This window comes from Phalacrocorax aristotelis, chromosome 3 (assembly GCF_949628215.1).
Source record: "Phalacrocorax aristotelis chromosome 3, bGulAri2.1, whole genome shotgun sequence".
NCBI classification, from domain to species: domain Eukaryota; kingdom Metazoa; phylum Chordata; class Aves; order Suliformes; family Phalacrocoracidae; genus Phalacrocorax; species Phalacrocorax aristotelis.
This window is the reverse complement of record NC_134278.1, coordinates 27,228,707-27,247,103: the sequence shown is the minus strand read 5'-3', so window position 1 is coordinate 27,247,103 and position 18,397 is coordinate 27,228,707. Positions and strand designations below refer to the sequence as shown.

General features: G+C 37.9%; 1 protein-coding gene across 1 annotated transcript in view; it reads right to left on the bottom strand.

Annotated features, from left to right (window-relative positions):
* Positions 1-3,737: 3,737 nt before the first annotated feature.
* FAM83B (family with sequence similarity 83 member B) overlaps positions 3,738-18,397 on the bottom strand; it is a 51,985-nt gene continuing 37,325 nt past the window's right edge. Inside the window, exons 4-5 of the mRNA XM_075086993.1 lie at positions 11,195-11,319; positions 3,738-9,174 (exon numbers count right to left, since the gene is read on the bottom strand). Of these exons, the coding sequence (XP_074943094.1) occupies positions 6,816-9,174; positions 11,195-11,319 (2,484 nt within the window). The 3' untranslated portion in view covers positions 3,738-6,815. The remainder of the gene's footprint in view (positions 9,175-11,194; positions 11,320-18,397) is intronic.

Sequence of the window (18,397 nt, the reverse complement as noted above, 5' to 3'; positions counted from 1 at the left end):
AGTCTGGATGGAGGCCTGTCACTAGTGGTGTTCCCCAGGGGTCTGTGCTGGGTCCAGTCCTGTTCAGCATATTCATCAATGACCTGGATGATGTGACAGAGTGTCCCCTCAGCAAGTTTGCTGTTGATACCAAGGTGGGAGGAGTGGCTCATACACCAGAAGGCTGTGCTGCCATTCAGCGAGACCTTGACAGGCTCTAAATATCTAAAGGGTGGGTGTCAGGACAATGGGACTGGGCTCTTTTCAGTGGTGCCCAATGACAGGACAAGGGGCAATGGGCACAACTTGGAACACAGGAAGTTCCACCTCAATAGGAGAAAAGACTTCTTTCCTGTGAGGGTGCCAGAGCAGTGGAACAGGCTGCCCAGGGAGGGTGTGGAGTCTCTTTCCCTGGAGACATTCAAAACCCACCTGGACGCGTTCCTGTGCCCCCTGCTCTGGGTGTGCCTGGTCAAGCAGGGGGGTTGGACAAGATGATCTCCAGAGGTCCCTTCCAACCTCTACCATTCTGTGATTCTGTGATTCCGTCATGTTAAAACAGTATCAGCCAGTGAATATAAAAAACACAGGAATGAGCTAGGCTTTAAAAGAAACATTTTATTTGGTAAAAAAAAAAAAGTAATAAATTATTTCAAGACAGTTTTCGGTTTGTATCTGTACATACACAGTATATCCATAACATAGCTGCTATGTAATCTAGGAATTCCATCTGATAATAAAGATTTACATGTCAAGTAACAATTTTAAATGAAACAAGCAGAGTCTTCTACATCTCTCAGTATTGAAATCAACTTGATGGAATTCCTTATTTCTTTTCCCCCAGAAATTACCCAGCAATATCTATTCTGGGTCTTGTGTGCTTGTAGCACCCCTCATGCTTGTTTTGCATCATCTTGGTCAGTGTTTCTCAGCTTTTTTCAATCAAAGAGCACCTGATAATTTTGGGTTTTTTTCCTGCAGCATTGGTGTACCAGCTTCTAACTGGTAAAAGTACATTAAGAATGTACACTTATGACTTTATCTTCTGATTTTACTTGCTTCCTTTGCTGTATGCGGAAATCTGTGCAAATGCTTTTGTTTTGTCTGGTTGCGTTTTTTTCAGTCACCTGAATTCACTTCCATGTCACCTTCTGAAATCGTATGGATCACCAGGGATCCACAGACTGCACTAAGGAAGGTTGATCTAAACCCTGAAACTAGAATAATGATATTGTAACACTAGCATATGTGATATTTGGAAGAAACATGCCAGACATGACGTCGTCGTGGTGCTGCCATAGGTCAAAATCAGCCACGGCCCAAAGAAAAGAATGAAACCATATATTCAACACTTCCAAAATACATCAGCTGGGACTACACTGAGATTTTTCACACCAAAATCTAACACACACATATGCCTGGTGTTATGCTTTATCTTGGACTCCTAGTTTAAACAGCTAAGTGTGTGTTTAATGCCTTGTTGGATTGGTTCTTCAGAGTATTATTCAAGGGCTTGGGAAGCTGTAGACAATAAGTCTGAATTTTGAGCATGTTGATTGCTAAATGAGGCAAGAACAAACAATGTACAACAGACACATAAGAGACCTGTGTTTGAATGCTAATAAATGAGTTGTATTAATTTCTCAAACACAATAAAATATTGCCACTGGTGTGTAGTCTTTAAAATATTTCTACTTCAACTGTCATAAATTTTGTCTGCTTCAGAGAGAAAAGAAGCAAATTTTTCTCCCAGCTGTATTTACATATGGGAGCAACACCACCAAAATAAACATGTTTCATGGGCCTCTTATCAGAAGTGATTATTTTTCCCAATTAACTTTTGCACTTATGCGTAAAATTATTATTTAGCGAAACACATGGTGGGAGAAAGACACATAGTCTTCACAGCAGCTTCTAAAGAGATCTCCCCTAATTTTTAGTAAATCAGATTCTCTTCCAGAAATATACAAAGATATTTTCAATACATACAAAGATTGATTTGGGAATCTCGCACCCTATATCCCCCTGGCTTTTCAGAAATAGAACTTGACCATTTTTTAATGTGTTACATATATGAAAATTGCTTTTAAATACTGACCTGGAGGTGACCATTCCAATAAAGAAGGAGGTTAAGGAGATTAAAACTTAACTAGTCAACATCACTAAAGTAGAAATCCCTACTACTGGCTTTGCTTAACAGCAAAGCAGCTCTGTTCTGAGCTGTTCAAGAGCAAATGTTTTCTTCCGTCCTGTTTCTCAGTACAGAAAACAGTTCTCAGAACATGCAACATGTCTTTGGCGTCACATCAAAATGTGAAAAATGGAGACCTAACTGTTAACTCTTAGCTTTGAGTTGAAAATCATGATAAATTTCAGACCCTATAGAAAGGTACCAAGACATATGTAAGCACCTGTATGAAATAAAGAATGAAATGACAAGACAGCCTTTTGAGCATTGCAGTCTCCTCTCTTGTCACCAGGGCGCTAATGGGATATGCACTCACGCAAGTGAAGACAAAACTGGCGTAACACGTCTTAATTACCTGTGAACTACTGCAGCTTTGTGTTGCTCTGACTCTCCTGACTTAAATGAAAACAAACTTTAAAAACTCCAAGTACTGTACTGCGCAGTAGAATATTGATAAGGAAAATAAATTACAATAAGTACCTCAGTAACTGTACTGATCTCTCTGAATTACACAGTTGCAAAGCTACTTGTTGGTTGCATGCCTTATCCCATGTAATGCTACAAATGAAAAAAAAAAATTTATTGTACAGCTTAGTGGAGCCATTTTAAATTTTATTTTTACATTGTCTTGCAACAGATTTTGGTATTACTTTTCTTATGACTTCTTTTATAAACCACAACATTTCCTAATACATTTCAAAAAGCTGAAAAATGATCAAACAGTTTTTTTCTCTGAATAGTAATTTTTCATCTATGAATGCACAAACATCTATTGCCTGATAAGATTTTTGTTTCTCTCAAGGTTTGTTACAAATACTACTACCCTCTTGTATTAAACAGCTGGAAATTTAATTTTTCTTAATTTTTCTTAACCTTTCTTTACATCTAATTCATGTTTGTTAGCATGAATAAAGAGTGCAGTGCAAGCTCATTAATAAGAGAACAACCATCATTTTGCAATCTGGGAGGCAGTAAAAACTGTTTATTACAAGGCTGAAGAAATGAAGCAATTTATTCGCCGGGTATTATGGCCGTATGTAAGGGCGGTTTATTTACGATGTGAATTTAATGGGCACCGTATGAAAGGCCTGCATCTCCCGGCTGCACTGCCCTCCGCTGCCGACCGTGCTCCCGAGGGCCACGTTCACCATTGCATAACTCTGATCAGCTTTTGCACAGACACCCTCCTAGATCTATTATGATGCTAATGGAGTTTTATTTAATGTGGAAATGACACGTCATTTTTAATGGGTTTCACAACTCCCAAGCCATTTGGCCAAATGACCGTCATGCACTGCAACAGCTATTACTTCACAGCCTTACAAAACTGGGAGTGCATTGGGTGTGTGTGGGGTGTAACAAACTTGTGTTGTGCTGAGCACATTAGGGACACATTGAACCAAATGCACCTCCTTAGAAAAGCACAAACATCAAGACAAGCTTTGGGAAAAAGGAAGTTCAAAAATATAAACTCTATTTTCCCGTCCAAAAATGTGCATATCCCTTTTCTTTGCTGATGCAAAGAGCAGGCATCTTTTTTTTTCATGTTTTTCCTTTCAATTTTGTGAAACGGCTAGGTTCCCACACAGACACATGGCAAATCAGATAGGACTGGCTGAGCCTTTTTTTCCCACCTTTAACACCCAATTCTGCAAGGAACAAAATAACAGTTGGTACTTGCACCACCTGTGGAGCTCCCCAGTGGACTCCCCTACTTTCAAAGCCCTAGCTGCAGCCAGGACATGGGGCTGCTGTTCCCCCGGCATCAGAGCCTCGTGCTCCCCAAGCAGCATTCGGTATTGTAACGTTTCTAAAACAGTGGTGTCTGTACATTAAGTGTCTGATCCTACTTCCACTGAGGTCCGTGGGGGTCTTTTGCATTCATTTCAATTAAACTTAGATCAGGCCTTAACGTAGCACCATTCCTATGAGGGTTCCCTGAGGGGAGATCTGAAAATGAAAAACAAAAAAAAAAGCTAGTTCTACTGTGATTGGTTTTTTTGCATTATTAAGTCTATGAGCAGGTTCTTCACTAAAGGCTCTTAATCTTCTGTGTAGGTACAAAACAGCAGTAAATATCTACAAACATAGATGACTTGGTAAATTAAAATATCTGCCTTCTCAGGATTCCTTAGTTAGCAATGTACTTTGAAAAATATAGCAAAATATTTCCAAACTGTATCAAAATATGTTTCCCAAAGTTTACTACAAAATGGAAAGCACTGCCACTTCAAAACTTGCCCCAAGACCCTTGTTCTCCCTCTCTCATTTCCTTTCCAAATATAGTACTGCCTACAAGTATATATCAGAGATCAAAAGAGTATGAGGGAAAACTAAAGATCCTCCTAAAAACTACCAACATCCTTTTTAGCACCACCTGCATCTTGGTTAAGTTCCTTTGCTGTACTGTTAACTCAGGCACCATCCTGAATTACTGTCCGCCCTGCTAAAAATATTAAGAGTTATCAAAAGTACAGTATTGCATTGCCCTTGGCTGCATAGCTGTGGAATTATGTTGTGCCCATATTGAAAATATGCCTGGAGCACTAAGGAGACATTCCTTGTCTTGGATCTCAAAACGCTACCTCTGTTGGGACAGAATATTTCAGTATAAATGTTCATTTGGGAAAAATACTGACTATGGCATTTCAGCAAGGAGTGCACAAAGTGACCAGTGTTCATCAAGAAATTTGTAAAGTGTCTTCCATGGGCACAGGTAAACGGGGACCTAAACATTCAGCAGAGAATTGAGATGCAAGACTGCCACTCTCATAAATAAATACCATCCTCAGAGTGAAACAGTAATTGCTATGATGCATCAACCTAATAAGGTTGCTGAGAAACTGAACAAAAAGCTGCCACTGCTTCACTGAAATCACTAACTATGGTGAGTTGACAGGAGCTAGATTCTTGGTGAGTAGATCTCTCTGCCAAATCTCTTCCCAGGGCCGCAGGTAGAAGAGATAAATGAACTCAATCGAGCTGGTGAATGAAATGCCTTTTTGGTGTGTCTTTCTAAAGAATAAAGCCAAATCCTTCCTGGTGGGACTTCTCCATAGAATGCTGTAGGACCTTCCAGATCTCAGAGTGAAGCGGTCTCCTAAAACATGCTCCTGAGACATGGAGACCTCTGTAAGGATTATAAGCTTTCAGCAATGAATATTCCCAAGTTTCTCAATTTGGAACAAAACCTTGCAGAGCATCTTGCAGCTAAATGATTATGGCCTTCTCCTAAGAGACAAAGTCCACATCCAGGAGGGTGTGAGCCAGCTGGATGTCCTGGCTGCACATTGCAGATGAGAAGTGGATGCCGTGCTGCTGGCCCAAACACCCTGCCTGTGTTTTTTGTAAGCACTAACCTGGCATAGACACTTACTATCAGGAAATATTTTATGACTGAGAGGCTCAGATGAACAAAAATGTGTCCCTTAGACTGCAGTTAGGTGCCTAAATGTCTCTGTTAAGGTTAAACACTTGCTACTATCACCCTTCAACGATACTTTCTTTGGCTTAGGAGATGTGCCTCATTGTTTCATGTGGTGACTTTTATGAATCTCATTTTTAGATGCCTAATTGCTCCTGACCTTGCAATATTCACCCTGACATAAGGCAGCATTGCAGGGTTGAGTTTGCAATCTTCCTCACGTGCCTAGTCTCAGCACTTGCAACCTTATTTACAAAAAACCCAGGCTATTAAAGTCAGAGTTGCAAATATATCTGGCAACATTTAAAAGAGACTGTTGCATGTGAAACTCAAAAACTTACCTGAGAAATGGAAGTCCACAGACAATTTTTTTTTGAAACACCAAATGGAAAAATGTAATAAAAAGCTATTTTTAGAAACATTAGAGAATACTGGCATGTTATACAAATGCAAATAACCCACTGAAATTTAAAACAGCTGTAAGTTATTTTCAAGGCACCTTATTTTATAAGTAGCTTTTTAAATGCTCATCCTACATTCACGCTAGTTTAACCATGTAAACAAGTCTATGAAAGCTCAGATTAAGGTCACTTTAAGATCTATGTGCCAAATACTTCAGAAAAACATCATATTACATGGAAAATTCAATAAAGTAAGATAGATCCATCTGCTGCTCAAACAGTTCAATAGATGCTATGGGGTAAATTATTAACATGATGAAGCCTAGAAGAGGTTTTCAAAAATTAGTTTAAAGATAAGTATCATGCAATGCATTAACATTTGGGTTTATCATTTGAATGTGTACATAAATGCTGAAAAAAATGCAAGCCACTATTCCTAGTGCTATCCTATTTTTAAAGGGGAAATCTTTGGAAACAATATTATCTGAAGTTTAAAAACATACTCCATCATTTTCTCCCCCCACACTTAATATTACAATATGGTAGTACATACTTTCTTCACAAGGAAAATGTATAAAATTAATCTTACAATATAAACATTATAAACAACCCTTGAGATATCTTCTGGACACAGAATTTCTGTAAAGACTTAAGTATAACAATCCTAGAATAATTATGTAAAAATATGTACATTCATTCCAATGTCCTTGACCCAAGAAGAAACCCAAGAAAGCTCTACAAAAGTTGCCTGTCAGTCTTGTCCAGTTAAGATTATATCCAGCTTTGTTAGTCTTGCTGTATTTCAACATAATCAACAAAAGTTTTACTTGCTTTTGTGTAGGAAGTTCCCAAACTTTTGCATAAATCCTCTCAGCTTGTTTTCATTAGGCTGCAATGGATGATACGCAGTTGAGTTGTAGCTGACCATGTGATTACTCCTGCCGTAATTATTCCCTAAGGTCTTGCTTTTGATATCTGGGAGATGTGAACTGCTGTTGAGTGCATTTCCTGCAGGTTGGCTAGCATTTTCCATCTTGCAGAATGGCTCAAAGCGGCTATAAACACGCCTTTCACTCAAACGAGGTCTTAGCTCCTCTTGGCGTTTTGAGTTTGCCAGCTGTGGTGTCATTGAACTTGCTCTTTGAAGAGTAGAAACAGGGACACTTTCAGGAGTAGTATTTGTGGTGTTTTCCTTTACGTCTTGATACTGAATCTGTTCCGTATTAAATCTTGGGGTAGATGCATCTCCTGCAATTTCTATGAACTTACTTTCAAGGGGGCACAAGAGGGGACACTTTTTATTGCTTTCATCAGATGGAGGTTTTTGAGGTTTTGGTGACTTTGGAGACTTTGGAGACTTTGTTGGGCTCCCAGTGACATCTTCTTTACTTCTGTTCAAGCTACCTTGAGAATTTGATGACGTGTTTCTCTTTCTCCTTGGGGAAGAATCTGTCTTATTCTCAGAAATCTTTGGTTTTTGATTCTCTTCTTCAGAAACCAACGTGTCAGAACTACTACATATTCTGTAAAAGGCAGGACCTTTGTTTTTTGACAAGTTTTCCTTCTTGTCCGGTGTGAGATTAAGAAGCGAACGCAATTTCTGGGATCCTTTCTTTAGAAAACTTGGGGAATTCTTACTTTCTTTCTTTGATGTGGAATCCTTACAAGACTCCTCTTTGCTAGCTTCAGTGAGAGCAGCCATAGAGATTGCCTTGCTAGCAGTTGGGCTCTTTAGCTCTCCTTTGAGGTTCTTTTCCTCCTGTGGTAAGTGGTTGGTCACGCTGTGCAAACTTTTAGAGCTCTTGAGTGTGTCTTCTGGAAGTTTTGGATTAATTGACTGCTTAAGTCTATGCCTAGTCAATGTGCTGTAAACATAACTGGATGTATGTTTGTTGGCACTAGGGTCTAATATGGACTTTGAATTAAACATGGGAAAACTTCTCCTTTTTAGCATATTTTCGTTTTGAAGGTTCTTCAAATTTTCTGCATGTTTGTCTGCACACAGTGTTGTGTACAAGTAGAGAGATGAGTCACCCGTTGCATTTGAATTTACGCTAGGTTTTGCGTTGTCTGCAATATGAATTCTGTGGGTTTTTGGTGCATCTGGTTTAAGTGTGACATTTGTGCTATGCTCTTCTGAAACATTATCTGTTCCATTTGCTACACTTGGAGCATGATTAGATGTTCCTTTAGGTGTTGCGCTTCCCTCTGACCCAATTATAGTTGAATTTGAGGAACTTGCACAGCTGCTTACTTCCTGCTGTTCAGGTAAAGTTGGCTGAAACACCAATGATGATCGTAAACGAGAATGAGAATATAGCGCATGAGCTTTAATATTTTCAGCTGTGTCATAGCTATCATATCTGTCACCCAATGCCGACCCATTAGACTCTACTGGATAATCTGATTGATCGTTCAAATACGTCTTAATTCGCCAGTTACGTAGGAATGATTTCGTGGTGTGTTCGAGTGTTGGCATCCTTTGCTGCAGATGGCGGATATGATTATCTGTCCCATTGAAAGACCTCCGTACAATTGAATTTCTTTCTGCAAGATTTACCTTTGGTCGTGAAAACTGATCAGCAAAACTTTGCTGGGGCATATTGTAATTATTTGCATACCCTCCTCGTAATGAAGAAACAATACTAAGGCTATCAGATGGCATTTTCCAAGTATTTGATGGATTGTTGGCTCTATTAATAGCTCTGTTGAGCAACAGGTAAGGTGTCCTTTCTGGCTTCTCCCCAGCATAACTATGTCTCTTCCAGTGCTCATTTTTTTCACTAGGTTGATACTGCTGGATTGGATTTTGCATATTAAACCCTGGATGAAATGGCTGTGTATTATAGGCATGATTTCTCAAGCCATATTTATCTATTTCATTTACTGCATATCTTCCACGCGTTTTCCAACAAACAGGATCTATGTTATGAACCTTGTCTTGCCTACCAAAAAGGTTTCTTTGGCTAGAAACTGAAGCCAAGGAAGACACTGAGTGTTGGTATGTATCATTATCCCAGAGTGTCCTGCGACTGTTTACCCGCACTAATTCTGGGGCAAATGAACTAGGAACTGAAGAACGGGCGTACAGTGTCCTGAACTCTTCATCAAAGGATTCAACCAGCTGTCCTGTGATAACTTGAACCATACTGAGGTTGGTTTTTTCAAATGACCACATAAAGCTGAAAGAAGAACAAATGACCATCAGAAACAGTTCTTTTGGACTAAAGTTTTGCACTGGTCCTTCTTGATATGAAAGCTTTTACACAAATCTGGGTTTTGTACAAATGCCTTCTAAACAAATAAATAAACTGTGGGCATGAATTTGGATTTGGAAGGTCTAAGCTAATACCAGTCGAACCCAGCTGGAGACTTTCCAATGCTTTCAGTGGGAGCAGGAATGAGTCTGTAACTATTTAATTGCCCTTATAAAAGTGGATATTGCAAAAAGCATTCACAAATGCAGAACAGTGGAGGACAAATACCTTTCAACAGTTCCGAATGTACTTCACTCTAAACACATTTTCAAAAAGATGCATCTCAGAACTGTTAAAAAGTTAAATTTTCTACTATGCACAGCAGATTGGATATGAACATTTCTTTTAATTGCAATGATGGTATTCTGATTAAGGAAATTTTCCTCTTTCCTATTGTACTTAGAAAGGCTGAACACTTGCTTAAAGCTAAGTAGCTATAGCTACTTTACACCTACAAAATGAGATAAAACACATTAACATGTACATTAAGGATGTTTCAACAAGCCTAATATAATGGTGCTGAAAGCATGCAATTTGTAGATTGCAAAAAAAGAAAATATTTGTTTTGCAGTCCTATTTTCATGAAAAAAAAAAAGTGAAAAAATTAAGTCAATGAACTTGTTTTTTTGCATTTGTCTTCTGGATGTTAGAAAATAGGCTTGTTGTAATCACATAAATAGCTTACTGATTTTTTTTTTCGTTAGTTTTGTATTTTTCAGGATATAATAGCGTGCAGAGATTAAATCAAATCATGCTGCATGAGGTTTTTCTATTAATTTTTACAATTAAGCATAATATATTTTGTAATATTTGGTAAAAACCTAAACTTTAAATTGAGTTCAGAGAGCAAGAATTCAGAAAGACTCATCTTTCCTGTTATAAATCACTAGATTCTTTCACAAAATAAGCTTAATTTCTACAGAAATTGATGATTCCAGCCCCTGTGGTGCCAGGTCTTAAAGCAGTGTTATTTTTCAAAATGAAATGAGAAAAACTATCACATTCTCACAGACTGTAATACTGTGTGTAGATGTCAAAGCAGGCAGACTCTCCCTGAACTCTCTTACGCTGATTCATTTATGAACTTGTCACTTACTTCACTACCATTTATATACATCAGTCTGAATCTGGGGCTGGTCAAGTCTCAGAGGAAATAAAAAGCCAGATTTTTGAAAGAATACAATGGTGGAAATCTATCAAAGTCAGTGGCTGTGGACCTGGCACCCCGGCATTACGCTGGCAGAAACGAATTCAGTAGGCCAAAGGAGAGAAGTATAGCATGAAAAGAAGGAAAATATTTAATAATGTGTGAGATAAAACTGTCCCTGCTTTAACTTAGATTTTTTCCAGCTCTGCAAAGCTGTAAGGTCTTCCAGCCTATGCTTTGCACAGATACACTGGAAATAAAATGGAAAGTAGAATAAAGAAACTTAGCCAAATATAAAGAGAGACTATGTCAGCTTAGCTTGGGCTATTCCGAATTTTACTGTGATACACTACAGAGTGCCATAGAATAGGTCTATAATGTTAGCTTTAGAAGATTATTAGGAGGAGGAACTAACCAAGAGAGCTTATGAAATAATTTTGGCAGCCTTTTCTGGAGTGAATGTTAAACAAGAATAATTCAGACAATATAAGACAAATCAGGACTCTTCTCCCTTTTTAGCAAGTCTTCAGCTATAGCAGAACCTATATCCTTTATTTCTTATTTGTGAAAAACTAACAGAGGATCTCAAAATCTGGCTCTGTGTTAGGCTAGTTAGCAATAAGTATCTATGATAACTTGTTAAATTACAGAAAAGATAAGCAAATTTGCCCACGGAGTTCCCTGGAAGAATTTTCAAAAATAGAGAAAAAACCAAATATGCAGTAGGTACAGAGGTACAGAGGTACAGAAGTACAGAGATGACAGTTTTTCTACGGCCAGCTCAGTGACTGATCTTACCTGTAAGAACCGTATATGACTTTCTTACAGTCAACAAGAATAAATTTTTGTTCCATTTTTCCATGGAATTTTGCTCCTGTTTTAGAATAGTAATCTTGTCCTTTTACTGTCCGCACCCTCATGTTCTGAAAAAGACGATTGGAATACTTTAGTTAGTATACTATATTCCATATTTAGCATCCAGGGCTTAAAAGCCAGAGGTACTTTAGGAGAAGAGTTATATTCTTGCATATTAATAAACTCTGCAGGGAAGTAAATCAAACTTGTCCTCTAGGGACCCAAAATGGCAAGTTATTGCTTTGTCTTCAAGACCAGTGAGATTCCATAGGCCACAGAAAATGAAATTCCTCTTCTTCCATAGCCACCACTCCCAGAAACGAGACTCTTGCACAAGAAGTCTTTGACAAGAGAAAGAAGTCTTGTACTGTAAAACAAAAAATTCTTTTCATAATCTGATGTACAATATTTATAAGATTTCCAAGCATCTCAGCTAATCAGAGACATCTAAAGAGCCAGGATCACTCTTATTTTAATAGAACAAGGCTGCTATATCTAGAAATACAGACACCCCACTCTGAGATGATCCATTGAATGATACCACCTGGCACCCGAATCCCTTGCAGTTTTACCACCAGTAAGATTTCTCAGTCAGCCTCACGCCATGGGATCAATCACATTTCTAAATTCAGAGGTGCTATCACAACACGCATAGGTAGCATGAACTCTACACAGCAGTTAAGTTTGAATTCTACTGAGAAACTTCATGTTTTACTCATGCAAACTCAGTAAATTGCACTTGGGAAATTTTCCATGTTAGATCTCAAAAATGTGGTCAGTTTTTCTCCCAGACTGTGGATGAAATTGATTCATCTAAGCCAGTGTCTTCTTTTATTTTCCTCTCTACTGTCACTTGGGTTTTTAAGCTCCTAGAAATAAAAAATCCAAAAGAAGTGTTACAACACCTTCTGGACTGTACTAATAATAATTTTCAAAAAGTTCTTACATGGATGCAGAATAAATATGAAAGAATTTATCAGAAATCGTTATAGAAAAATAAAAATCTACATTCAATGCACAGCTACCTCAGGTGTCTGTGAGATAAAAAATGCTTCACAAGACATAAAAATAGCTTGGAATATAGCTGTGAATGATCACAATATTTACTGTAGTTTCTAGCCTTGTAATATTTGTTCTAGCAACACTTATTTGTGGTAATTTAAAAGTATTCCAGAGGGAGTGAAATCCGTAGTTTAGCATTGACAGTAAGAAAACAGAATCTATAGGTTTATTACTTAGACTGTATATATGGAAATAGTGGAATATAAGACTTGTGAATACTGAGAGATGCCTTGCTTCATTGGGCTGCTGCAAGGACAGGCTGAAAATCACAGCAGAGATGTGCTCTGTAAAGGCCAGGTAGAGATGGATTAGGGCTGTTCATGATGCAAAATGAGTAAGATTGTTTACAGGGTAAATTCAGCAAAATCATGGGGAGAATAGAATAGAATAGAATAGAATAGAATAGAATAGAATAGAATAGAATAGGATATTTCAGTTGGAAGGAACCTACAATGACCATCTAGTCCAACTGCCTGACCACTTCAGGGCTGACCAAAAGTTAAAGTATATTGTTAAAGGGCATTGTCCAAATGCCTCTTAAGCACTGACATGCCTGGGACATCGACCACCTCTCTAGGGAGACTGTTCCAGTGACTGATCACTCTCTTGGTAAAGACGTGCTTCCTGATGTCCAGTCTAAACCTCCCCTGGTGCATTTGAACCATTCCCACGTGTCCTGTCACTGGATACCAGGAAGAAGAGATCAGCACTTCCCTTTCCACCTCCTGTCCTCAGCAAGCTTTAGAGATGTTTAAACTTGCAAAAGTATTTAAAATTCCAGTCTATAAAGATGATAAGTTTGCAATACAGTTACATAAACCTTTATGGGCTATGGGATCACTTACCTAAAACATATAAAGTTCTAACCGAGAGAGGTTGTAGGAGTTTAAATGACAGTGTCCACTACAATCCAATGAGCTTTATCCTTCCAAACAGGAAATCCAAAATCCATGAAACGAAAGCACATTTCCAAATAACACATGCTTTCTAAATCAGTAGATATTTCACTGCTGGTATCTTAAAACTTTTCTCAAAAGAAAAATCAAATCAAAGAAGCAAGAGCTACACTTAAAAAGCCACTGAGTTGGCAAATTATGGTTTAACTCAAGCTATCCAAGTTCTTTAAATTTTATTTAGTAGGTGAGTTTTTACTTAGCATTTTTGTCAAGCTGTGTTTGAACAAAAATGCAACTCAGTTGCAATCTACAAAGGCAGCATTTAAAAATTATTTTTGTTTGTGACCTAAATGTCTTGCAAATGTGCTAGAAACAAAACATAAAGTTTCTCTCTTAATTAGATCAATAAAAGAAGTATTATCAGAAATGCTGTAAAATTTTAAAAGGTAAAAATTTCTGAAATGAAAATACAGGTAGATGCTTAGGTCTATTTTCAGAAACAGCTAAAAAAGAATCAATAACAATAACAGCCCAATTTTCCTGCTTTTCCAGTGTGGTTTCTGTGGAACTTTGAACAAGCCAATCCCACTGAGGAAAATTATTCTTTCTCCAGCAGCTACTCAGGCTTTAAGTAAAAGCAATTAAATGAAAAGCTTTTATTTGAAAGTTAAATAGTGCGGGAAAAGTAATTCCTGAAAAAGAAAAAAGAAAGTACTGGAAATCACCCATTCTAAAGATTATCACAATAGTAAAATCTTATTTACTATAAAATGTCAAGAATTAGTCATGAAATTTGCATTTACTTCAGTGACCGTTTTACCCAAATCTATATACCATGTAATTTTATTTGCATGTCAGATTTCTATTTAACTATATAAAATTATATTTATGTCATTATAATTTGAAAAGATAACTTGAGAGGCAGCTTATACATTTTCAAATAACCATAACAAGTAATGCTGGGCTAAAGACAGGCCAGCTGAACACATCAAATTTTATTGAGATAAGGCCTGATTGGTACTGGACAGGATATCAACTGGGAATCTGGAACGCTGAAGGCACAAGCAAGGTTAATGGCTTGCAAATTACCATACTATACAGAAAAAAAAAAAAAAAGCTTTGCCTTAGCTTGAAATATAACTTCAATAGACATATCTAAAAAAGGAACAAAATTTACATCAAATTGCTGTTTAAAGAAACAAACATAGTCACTGCTTCCTCTGTTCTCCTTTTTCTTTTCCTTCTCTTCAGTATTATTCCTCCTGCAGCTTTTCTATCCTGCTTCCTTAATCCTGCCAACTCTTTCCCTGTCTCGGTAGGTCATCCACTCAAAGACAGGAACACGGCCGCATTACAAAGGCATGTCCCAGACATCATACTCACCTTTCTTACATAACACTTCCTTTTCCTCTACAGTTCATCTGGCATTCTTCACCTACTTCAAACCCTCTAATCAGGTGCCAGGGGTGCCCAAAATACAGACAATATTTAAGGATATTTAATAAAAATGCATTCCACTTAGGATTAGAAGCAGTAAATATATTCATACTGAATTGCAAGCCCCATTTGGTATGAAATGCTGGGCTTCACCTTCCTACTTGGTTTCACCCTCAGGCTACAGGACTCCCCTGCTAATGGCGCTAACAGTAGCGTGTCACTGATTACTGCAGAAGTGGGTAAAGCAATAATTCCATTATGAATCCTGAGAGGAAAATCATGGGCAAACTGTAAACCACACATCATGGCAGATCCCAGCTAGCCTGATGGGACACACGAAAGTATGTAAGTTGGCCATAGCGAGTCAAATGGAAAGTCTGTCTAGTCCTGTAGCCTGTTTTTGTCAGTGACTGCCAGTGGATGCATACAGAAGAATAATTTAATCAAGGACTTTATGTTTTAGGAAGTTTTTGAAGCCAGACACAGGATCTTCTCCCTCTTCCAACAGAAGGACGTAAGACACTTAGGGACATTTAAAAATTCCAGTGGCTCCAGTTTAAGGATGGCCATCAGGGCTATCCAGTTAAATGACACCCAAATGATGAACAGGAAATGAGCTCTAACCTCTTTTTATGTATGACTGCACAACTATCTTCCCAGAGAGAGCCACATAAGCATGATTGAAAATTTTGAAGTATAATTCAGCATTTACATTCACACATTTACTTTTATCAGTAAAAACCCTCCAGTGTGAGAGATGTGTGCAGTGGATACTTGGGTCTCAAACATTTCATTTCAGCACTTTTTATTTGTGGAGTCTGTTTTTATCAGTGTACAATTACTCACCCTGTACTTGCTGTCAAGAAAATGCACAAAGAAGAAAATGGATGTCCACCTAATACTTGGCCTAACAGTTTTACAGGAAACAATTCTCATATTGTTCATGATTACCAATATTATTTATTATCCTGGGCCTCTCTTCTTACTAACAGATAACAGTTGGTGTACAAATGCTAAGTAGTTTTCAAGCTCATTTCTATTCTGACCTTGAATCTGATTCAGTGACCACTGAAGACAAAATTTCAATGACTTCACTTCAGTCTGGAGTCCCTCAGCACAGAAGTTTGCTCACAGATACAACATTGTGCTGTGCATGTCTATTTAGTAACTAGATTTTACTTAGACTTGGAAGTACTGGAAAACTTTTGATGATTTTGATAACACTGCTGAGAAATAACAGGCAGCAATCGGGTCTCATGAGCAGCTCCTACTATGCATTTAAGCATGCATATCTGGGAGTAGACGTCACAAAAGGAAAGTAGAATCAATTCATCAGTGGTTCTATTTTCTCATTCCTGCAATTCATTAAAAATACTGAGAGGAGTATCAGGCGATAAACAGTTCCTGCCAGACTGCCTTCAATATCCTCCTGTAGCAAGATGATTCTTCATTATTGCCAGGGAAATACAAACAGGTTTCAGCAGAGCATGGAGTCTTTGCCACATGCCTTAGCTCATATTAAATAAAACACGATCTGGCATCAGCTGAGAAGCTCGATTGACTTCTTAAGTATTAAATGACATTGCCTACTCTGGTTCATTGTTTCTAATCCAAAATTAAGTTACTGCATTGATCATTTTGGTGGTTCTGGCGATAGTCTTGATGTTGCATTTTGCAGTGCAAATCTATTTCATATTTTGCTGCAGCACCTGTCAGTAGCAGCCAAAAAAGCATCTCTCGAAAAATTTAGCTATTAGTATTTGAAAAATCCCCTGAAAAAGGTCAGAAGCTGTAATGACTCTTCATCCTTCTATGCAAAGGAATTGCTGAACAAACAACAAATCAGACTAGAGAAAAGTTAATCAAAACCTAATCAAAATAGAGAGGAGAAGAAAAGAGAAACACATTAATTAATGGGGAAAAATGTAGGACAGTCAGGAAGCAGATAAATGAAAGTGGGGAAAGAGAAATGGGAAAGTACAAAAAAGGAATTGTTTATTTGAATTGAGTTCCACTGGGGATGTCAAGGTGAACTTTAAGTAAGAACCAACCCATAAGAAGAAATGCTGTAGGAACTGAAAAAGCTCCTAGTAAACTCCTGATTTCATGTCGTCCCTTACAGAATCCACATAATAGTCACAGAATATATAGTCACTCAATTTTTACAGTTATATCTTTCAATAAAGAGGGAAACATGTCCTGATATGCAGCCAGACTACTGACGAGAAAAACTGTCTTCATGGACATTTAATGTAGATTTATGATTAAAATTCTCTTTTCTTCCATACAGACTACTGAACTGTAAATCTGAATTAAAAAAGACAATCTTGCTCATCACTGCATCTCATTTTTTACTGATCCAAAGGAAGAGAGAAAGAGTGAGAGAAGGCATTGAGTCAGAAAAGCTTTACAGAAACTCCTCATCACGAGTGCATGCCAGGAGGAGCGTCTGCCATACTGCTGCAAGACTGAACCAAATTATTCCAGAGAACCACAAGACCAGTGCTGCTGGTGCTACATTCTGAGGAAAAGAAACAGATCCACACATCTCTGTCCTCTTCCTGCTATCATTGAACAGAAGGGAAGGTTCAAAAGCCAGGAGCACAAAAGTTAAAGATGATTTGGTTTTTGTGAACCTTGAGGCAATGGGAAAAAGAGAAAGAGAGAAAACATCCAAAGTACTGAATGTTCTTTTGTAGTCACCAGCAGTTTCTCTTCATCCTTAAGAAAGGCACAGGAGAATTACTGTGGGTGTAGTAAGCTTCTACTCCCAGAGCAACAGTCACTGGGAGTAGCACTTGGATGAGAAGACCATTAATTTGAACAGCTTTATTACAAGCTAAACTGGAAACCCAGCACACAACTCTCTCTGGCATGTATTTTTCATTTTCTGATAAACCTTTAAGTATTCTAAGTAAACCTTGCAGAGTAAAGATGTCTATTTCTCACATTGTTACGAAACAGAAACATCTAACACATTATGCCACTGAAGAGGCCAAGTACAAACCTCTCCAATCCACACTAATCCATACAAAATCCACTCTAATGTATGTACATTAATTCTTTCAACCACAGTATAAGTGCCTGAAGGTCCATAAAATCATATTAAAAAGACAACCTCGAACTCACCCAAAAGAAGTTAAGCTTTCAAAACAGCTGTAGATACACATTGCACAGAATTAATTTGAAGTGCATACTATGCTCCTAATTTCTTTTATTTTGGGAGGATAAAACTCATGCAATAGAAAGTCATACACCATTTTTGGCATAGTTAACAAAGTAATCAGCAAATGGTGGTATCTCAGGTTCCAGAATATGGAAATATTGCCAAATACTGACTTCATGAAGGCAGTCATGACCAGTGTTTACAGACCCACAACATATTTTTAATGTTTTCTTTCCAGAAGTTCCCATAGCTCTGTGTATTAGGCCACCAGAGGGCAATCCCACACACTCATACACAAGAAACAAGCGTGGAAAGTGGTGTGGGAATACTTTTAAGGACCTAAGTCAACACTCGGAGCAAAACCTAGTACAAAACACATGTTTGGTCCAAAACTCTAATAAAAAGCCTTCTGTATCCTCACAAATACACCACATCTCCACCTGATTTTTGGACTGGGTTCTTAAAACGCGTGTTGCTAAGAAGAGCTTTCATAATACTTTTGCCAGGAGCAAACATAGCCTAACTAGCTACAGAAACAAGAAACTGCAGATGGAACTATGTGGAAGTTCAGCCAAGGCAGTGCTC